The 8,159-nt window shown below is 28.5% G+C and overlaps 1 protein-coding gene across 1 annotated transcript; it reads right to left on the minus strand.

Annotated features, from left to right (window-relative positions):
- Positions 1-790: 790 nt before the first annotated feature.
- On the minus strand, positions 791-3,371 carry LOC114319479 (MYB-like transcription factor 4). Its single transcript, XM_028266503.2, has 3 exons — positions 2,858-3,371; positions 2,565-2,694; positions 791-1,643 (listed from the first exon to the last, which is right to left on the minus strand). Exons 1-3 carry the CDS (start codon positions 2,985-2,987, stop codon positions 1,229-1,231), a joined length of 675 nt encoding a protein of 224 aa, XP_028122304.1. The 5' UTR covers positions 2,988-3,371; the 3' UTR covers positions 791-1,228.
- Between the last annotated feature and the right edge of the window lie 4,788 nt (positions 3,372-8,159).

Below are 8,159 nucleotides of genomic sequence, written 5' to 3' on the forward strand. Positions count from 1 at the left end.
TTATTGTCTAAACAATAGTTTGTTTTGAATGTTAGGTAATTAGGAAGATGCTTCGCCAACCTAACTGAAAAATTAACCGCTACAATTACCTTTTTAACTTTATGTGTGCTCACGTAACCAGTACGTACCCTGAACAAAACCATGATTCTCTTAGTTGGGTTGCATCAAGGTCTTCCAGATTAAACACTAAAAAAATGCAATCCAAATGGAAATTAGGGTTTTTCTTTTTTGATTTTTTATTTTTTAAGATAGATATGGTAAATGCACAGATTCTCCCAATGAGCATCCAGAAGTCCCAACAGAATTTTAGTTAGTCCGGGTCACCATATGTATCCAACTGCATATTCTTTCGGATAAGATAACTGGTGCACATTCACTTCCCTCAAAGCATTAATATCTATTCACTTGGGCCATGTTTGTTTGGGCAGACTGGATTAGCATTCCAATGACTAATAGTTCTAGGACTACGAGTCCGTTGGATTATGTATCATATCTTAACTTACTTCAATTGTTTAACCAAACATCGGATTAATAATTTTATTGGACTATTAGTCCAATCCCAAGCTCATGTCCACCCAAACAAACATGGCCCAAGTGATTTTGATGAGTGCAACTAGGTAGAACTAATATTGTTCAAATTAATAAATAAAAGATTGGAATTTTAATAGATGTGAAAAGTAGTACAAGTCGGACAATAAAATTACATCAACACAAAGGGCAAGGAAAAAACATCATTGCCTAGGAAACATAAGTTTGAAACTAATATTGTTCAAATTCATATATGAAACACTGAAACCAAAGCAAATTTAATAAAACAAAATGTAGTAATGAACTTCCATGTTTACAATGTCAATTATTCACACATATTGATACACGTATGGTGACCAAAATGAGCCTACGCAGACACTGGCCAATAAATTTACACAGAAACAAGCTCTTGCTATTGACTTGGTGCTATTGCACCTTGTGAATTTTAATTGTGTTTTTGAGCAATAAATTGCTTCAATTAGAAAAATATTGCTTTAACCCTTGAATAAATATGAGTACTTGAAAGAGTCTCTCTCCTGAACCATCACAACTTGGTTTCTTCTTGAACTTGATTGACTTTCCATGGCTGGGAATTCATTCCAAATACGTATTAAGACGATTTAGATCAACAAAATTAAAACCTAAACCCAACTTTTCATCCCACCTATTAGTTTTTATATTCAAATATCCTAAACCATTGTCATCTAAAGAGAACAAGGGTGCGAGGCGGGGTAGATTCAACTTTTCTAGACATTGTGGACTCATTTTGTTTACTCTCCTCCTCAACAATGGCAATTGATTGAGGTGCAGTCAATCTAAGATCAAGGTTTAAATCGGGCAATCCCCACGTCGCATCCTCTAAACAACTTGCAGCATCAGAGACTTGATCATGATCGCCTTTGGTTTTTAATGGTTGACATGCATGGTCTCTAGAAGCAGATGAGGTTGCACTGCCAGTGGCACCGATAATTTGAGGGTGAGTAAGATTCTGACTTAACCTATGCTTGGTTGGATCAATACCCATGTTTATAAGCTTTCTTCTCAAATGAGAGTTCCAATAGTTTTTCACTTCATTATCCGTTCGTCCTGGCAATCTCCCAGCTATTAGTGACCACCTAAAAATATTTGTGCCATTTCAAGAGTCAGTATAAATATAAGATGAAACTATAATTGTCAGGTGTAATGATAAAATTATTAAAAATAAAAAACATATATTTGTTGCTTCATAAATGGTTAAATATCTTTCTAAATACTTTCTTTTGGCAAAACAGTTTTTGAAAGTCGATTCTTATGAGACTTATCAAAATTTACAATCTTTTTTTTTTTTTTAATTGGCAAAATAAAAGACTATATTGATGAATAAAGAGGTACATATAGATACAAAAAAGAGGAATATTAGATCAAGCTATTTTAGATGGGAAAACAATTTTTATACCATTGAAATCTTGTTATGGTAATTGTGGTGCAATTGTATTTCCAAATATTTTTTCATATTTATTTGCAAATGTATTTTCAAATACTTTTACATTTATTTTCTTTTCAAGGTAAAGCAAAAGACATTAATTGATAGAAGAGAGAACAGGCAAGTTGAGATGCATGCTAATGTTAATGATGGTACAACAATTTCAATGGAAAATGTGAGGAAAATTAAAGGTTCAAAGCCACTACTTGAGAATAGACTTGAAACAAAAATTGTTAGTTTGAAGAAACAAAGGAGAAAAAGGAAAAACTAGGCTCTCAAAGAGAAAGCGTTTTGGAGAATTTAAACACATTTTGGATGGAAGAATTCACATGAGTTTTGGGTGTGTGAGTTGAGCCTGTATTAGGAGTTTTGTTATTGTTGGTTGGTTTCTTACTAACCAGATGTGCATGATTGTAGTATCGAATTGGGTATAAGCTATTTGGCTTGGGATGCCTATTCATATTTTTTTTCTTTCTTATAATGTTTTGTTTATTCAATAAAACATGACTTCTTTTGTTGAGAAAAAATAAATAAATAAAAAATCTGATAGAAGAGAGAATGATTGATATCGCACCGGTTGCCTAGGAGTGCATGAAGCTTGATAATGAGATCTTCTTCATCTTCAGCAAAGTTGCCTCTTTTGAGGTCTGGCCTTAAATAATTGTTCCATCTAAGTCTACAACTTTTACCGCAACGAAGTAAGCCTGATCATCAAAAAACCAAAATGGAAAATTAAACCAAAAAACAAAGAAACCAATTAGGGTTTTCTTCATATTTCTTGTAAACATTATTGAAAATAAAGCCTTCATTTTATTTCTTCCATTGTGGTGACATGTTGTGGTTATTGAGTGAGTGAGAGTTACAAACCTGCAGCCTGAGGTAGGGTTCTCCAACAACCAGTACCGTTTCTCTGAATGTACTCTATGAGCTTCTGATCTTCTTGTTTGGACCATGCTCCTTTGTTGGTGTCTTGCTTTTCACAGCATGGCTTCCTCATTGTATTTCAATTTACATGCAATTGTAACCCCTTTATCTTTTTCTTTTTTTGCTTTATGAAGTTCAAAGAATGGAAGACTAGTGTTACCAAGAGTGGAGAGAGAGAGAGAGAGAGAGAGAGAGAGAGAGGGCACATGAACTCAATGGGAGTTGGATATATATGAGCAAAGGAGGTACAGTCTATACTCTATAGTGGGGGTTGGTTTTTTTTTTTTTAATTGAATAAATTTTTTTATTATCATTTTCAACAATACTACAATCCCAGACTATTCAACCAGAAAAATCTCGATAAAAATCATTGAAGGGTGGAGATTCAATCCCATTAGACAAGATTAAATCTAGATCACATATCAAAATTGATTGTAAAATTTTTTACACTCTTTCTGGTTTCTTAGAGTTTCTGTATTATTTTTTTAAAAGAAATGTGAGGTAGGGGGAAGAGAGAAGTTTGACTTGGACCGGTGGTTCCAAGGTGTGACAATGGAGTATTAGAGGGAGAAGGTGACAACGTTTGACATTTTTGTTGTGTTAGTTCGTTTGCTGTTTAGTACGAGACTTTCTAATTTTATATATTTTGTTTTTCCCATATCTCTCTCCCTTCAATGAATTTTCTTCATTTATGTTCTTGGATAATATTTGAGATTTTTAAAAAGTATTTATAATTTTATTTACAATGATGTGATAAGATATATATTAATTTTTGATCTGTTACTATTTAATGATGGTGATCCAAGTCTCATGACTCATTATTATAAATGAATTTATAAATATAAATATATGTGTAAATATTTAATATTACTCTATATTCTTTTATCTTTTAATTTTATTAATTTTTTATTCTTGTTTGTTTCTCAACTGTCTTTAAGAACTATATGAGAACATGAAAAATAAATAAATAATTAATGACTTATTTAAATGAGTAATGAATAACAGGATCAAGTGGAAGTTGGGTTGGTCACATGTTTACATCTTGACCGATAGCTTTCGGCTCTTCGTCATCGATGAGACCTTGTATGCCTCAACAATCTACAAACACATTATGTTTGGAAAATGTTAAAAATAGTTTTTAAAATGGCAAATTACACTGACATTCCGGCCTTATTTGGAAATAAGTTTTTTTAATAATTTTTTAATTTTTTAGTTAAAATATGATTTAAAAAAATTAATACATTTGCGATGATTTTTAATTTTTTACGAAAAGATGTGCAAAAAGTAGAGAGAAAATAGAATATTTGACATTTTGATTTTTTTAGTAATTTTTTTTATTTTTAGACTAAAAAGTGATGTTGCCAAACGATTTCTATTTAATTCAGATTCTCTTTTTACATTTGAAAAATTATACTATTTCTTTCCCTGAGGTTTGTAATCTCGTTTTACATTTGAAAAATTATATTTCTTTCCCTGAGGTTTGTAATCTCGTTATAGATTGCCTCCTGGATTGATGATGGCATGCCCTGAAATTTTTTAAATGATCATTTTACTATTTTTCCTACTATTTCTTCTTCATATTATAATGACTACACTCTACAATTTCCCATCATTAATTTTATACGAACATATTCTTATTGAGTGATGATATACAAACATAAATTTTATGTTAATTCAAACACAATGATCTAATTAATGGTGACATTTTACTTTAAAACAAAACACACATAAATATAATTTATATTTACAACAATATTACTATCAAAACATTTTATAATATTTTTTTTTTTATAAATTTCTATATATGAATATAACTTTTCATTTTTATTTCTATCATTATATCAATTTAATATAGATATATTTAAAAAGTATAAAATTTGTAGAAAAAAATTTTAAAAACTCATTGAATTCAACAAAATAATATAATGTATTGAATTTTTGTATTTTTAAAATTTTTTAAATTTGGTGAATTTAAAAAAAAGTCACAAAATATTATATTTCTTAAGTATATTTAGATTAGGTGTATTTAAAAAAGAAAAATAAAAAAATTGCTTAAAATATCAAAAAAAATAGTAAAAAAAAAAAAAAAAAAAAAAAAACTCAATTTTTTGTATGAGTTAAACCAATGAAGATGATTGTTATTTTTCTTGAAATGACATGAACAAAATATTTATATTATTTTATATGTATAAAGGTTAAGGGGCAAATATGTCATTTTAATCTAACAGAGAGGTAAGTGTAATTTTTCAAATGTGAAGAGAGAATCTATATAAAATAGAAACCTTAAGGAGTGTCAATGTAATTTCCCTTTTAAAAACTGTTTAGTATTGAAAAAGTATATAATAATACATCAAATTGTATTGAAATGTGTATAAATATTTTGAAAGAGTAATGCCATATAAATAAATAAATAATTCATACAAAATTTTTATATATAATGACGTGGTTCATTTTAGACTTTTTACTTCAAAATAAAATATTATTAAAAATAAATTTATTTACAATAATGACATTGTCATATCATTCTTGTCAAGTTTTTCTCTTTTTTTTTTGGTATGAATTTTGTGTATATTTAGAATTTTTCAATTTGAAATATGTAAGATGTGTATTGAAATTATAAATAATTTGACATTTTGTGTGTTTCTTATTGAAAACTTTTAGGACTGTCATTAGTCAGACATTTTATGTTTTTACAATGATGAATGTTTTAATTGAAAATATCATGTTAGAAATGGGTGTTTAAGTTTTAAATGAAAGAAATTACTAAAAATTTGCTTAGTTTGATTTTCAAAATTTGTTTTCTAAGATATTTAAAATTAGTTTCATAAAAAATAAAATAACCACGGCAACAAAAAGCACTTTTGGCGACTAAAAATACATTTTTCGTCGCTGAAAATAGTACAATTGGCGACTAAAATGGAATTAGTCGCCAAAATTGATAACTTTTGCCGATTAAAAGAGTTTAGTCGCCAAATATGAGGGTATTAGTGACTAAAAGGCAGTTTAGTCGCCGAATGTAGGGGTTTTAGAGACAAAAAATGATTTAGTAGCCAAACGTCACGGTTTTTGGCGACTAAAAATGATTTAGTAGCCAAAAGTGATGGTTTTGGCGACTAAATACAGTTTAGTCGCTGAAAGTGAAGCTTTTTGGCTACAAAAAAAAATTAGTAGCTAAAAACAGTCCATTGCCGACTAAAATTTAGTTTAGTAGCCAAAAGGAGACGTTTTTGGCGACTAAAAATTAGGTTTTGTTGCCAAAACCTCTTATTTCTAGGCGGAACTTAATTTTTTTAGCGACTAAATAATAATTAGTAGCCAAAAATGATTGAATTGGCAACTAAAAATTTAATTTAGTCGCCAAAAGTGGCCTAAATTTTTTTTAAGTAAATAATTTATTTTTTACATAAATTATATTGAATTAAAAAAACTATATTTATATATATTATTTTGTATTAATACCGGTTAATATACTATATAAATAATATATATTGCATATATATTCATGTGACGTTGTAGTGGCATAGTGGAGGGAGTGTGTGCAAAAAGGTTCGGAATGTGGGACGGTTGGGGTTCGAAACTCAGGAAAAGCAAAAAAAAGTGGGTTTTTTTTTTTCGATGACACCTTTGGCAAAAGTCTTTATTTTGGCGACTAAACAATGTAGTCGGTGATTGAGTGAGTATTAGCGACTAAATTATTAGTCGGTAAATGTATGATTTTCAAAAGTGTAAAACACTATTGGCGACTAAAATTTTGGACGCTAAAGACTTTTATTTTGGCGACTAAAAAAGTTTTAGTCGCCAATACCTCCGCCGACCACCTATATGCGACAAATGTGGCGACTAAAAAATTTTGTCGGGAAAAATAAAATTTTGACTTTCGGCGACTAAAAACGGACTTTTGACGACAAAAAATTTAATCGCCAAAAGTGTTTTTTTTGTAGTGAACAGTGCTTTTAATTTTATATAATTTTCTCTTTTTAGGGGGTAGAAATAATTTTTTTAAATTTAAAAATATATTTTTTATGCTTATTTTTGTCAGATTATTTTTTATTTTTTCAAATTTAAAAATAATTTAAGAAAATCAAATTAAACATGACCTATGTTTCTATAAATTAACAATGCATATATGTGTACATGCCAATAAATTAAGATTTTGTAGACAAATTTATGAACAGAATTACGTGTAGGACGAAATATTTTAGTTACCACAAATGTCATTATTATATTTTTAGAGACGAAATTAGATATTTAATGATGAATTACAATTCTTTTGGGACCAAAATTGTCTTCTAAAAAATTAAGCTCTTTTAACCAGAAATTAGTTGGTTCCCAAAATATGTATTTATTAGAGATATGTTCAAAATTTTGTCATTAAAGGTCCTTTTTTAATTTTTCGGAATAATCTTTTAATGACAATTCTCATAACAACAAGAATTGGTCTTTTAATTTATTTATTTATTAAAGAAATTATTTTTATGCACAAAAATGAGTATTTTCTAAAATTTTTATATGTTGTGGTGATGTGTTTGTTTGATACAATTTTACTTAAGTTAAAAGTTGATAATAAAAAAACAAAAGTTAAAAGTACAACTCCCGTAACTTTTAGATAAGTTTTTTCAACTTATTTAAAATATTTTATCTTCTTTAAATAGAAATTGATCTTCATAGTCTAATTCTTTATCTAAAAATGTTAAAATTTCACAAATTCAACTGCAATGATGTGACAAAAAAGTTTACCCTATATGATTAAATATGTGATAAATTAAAAATTAATATATATCATGCCACATCATTATAAATCAAATTATAAATAAATAAAAAATTAAGTCTCAAACATTTTGCTTCATGCGTTGGACTTTCCTCCCATCCAAATCTGGACCGGAGAATATTGTCCAAGACTGTGGGGCCCACCACAGGTCCGATTTTCATGATCCGAATTATTCATTTTATCAGATCTTGCGCGCACAGGAATCATATAAAAAAAAAATAGGTTAATTCGATATTCATAACCACTTCATTTTATCAAGTTTGTCTCCAAAAAAAATTAACAGTAAATATAATTTGTTAAATAGACTATTCAATTTTTTTTTTTTTTTTGTACAAATGCGTAAAAAGAATGGGTTACAAATATCGGATCGATCTAATTTTTTGTATGAATAATATACACGCAAAGCTTGATAAAATAAATAAGTTCAATTATTAAAACAAAACCCATAATGAACCCAGTAACCCGAATAGCATCACC

The sequence above is a fragment of the Camellia sinensis genome, chromosome 5 (assembly GCF_055761805.1).
Source record: "Camellia sinensis isolate YWXY chromosome 5, ASM5576180v1, whole genome shotgun sequence".
Classification (NCBI taxonomy): Eukaryota; Viridiplantae; Streptophyta; class Magnoliopsida; order Ericales; family Theaceae; genus Camellia; species Camellia sinensis.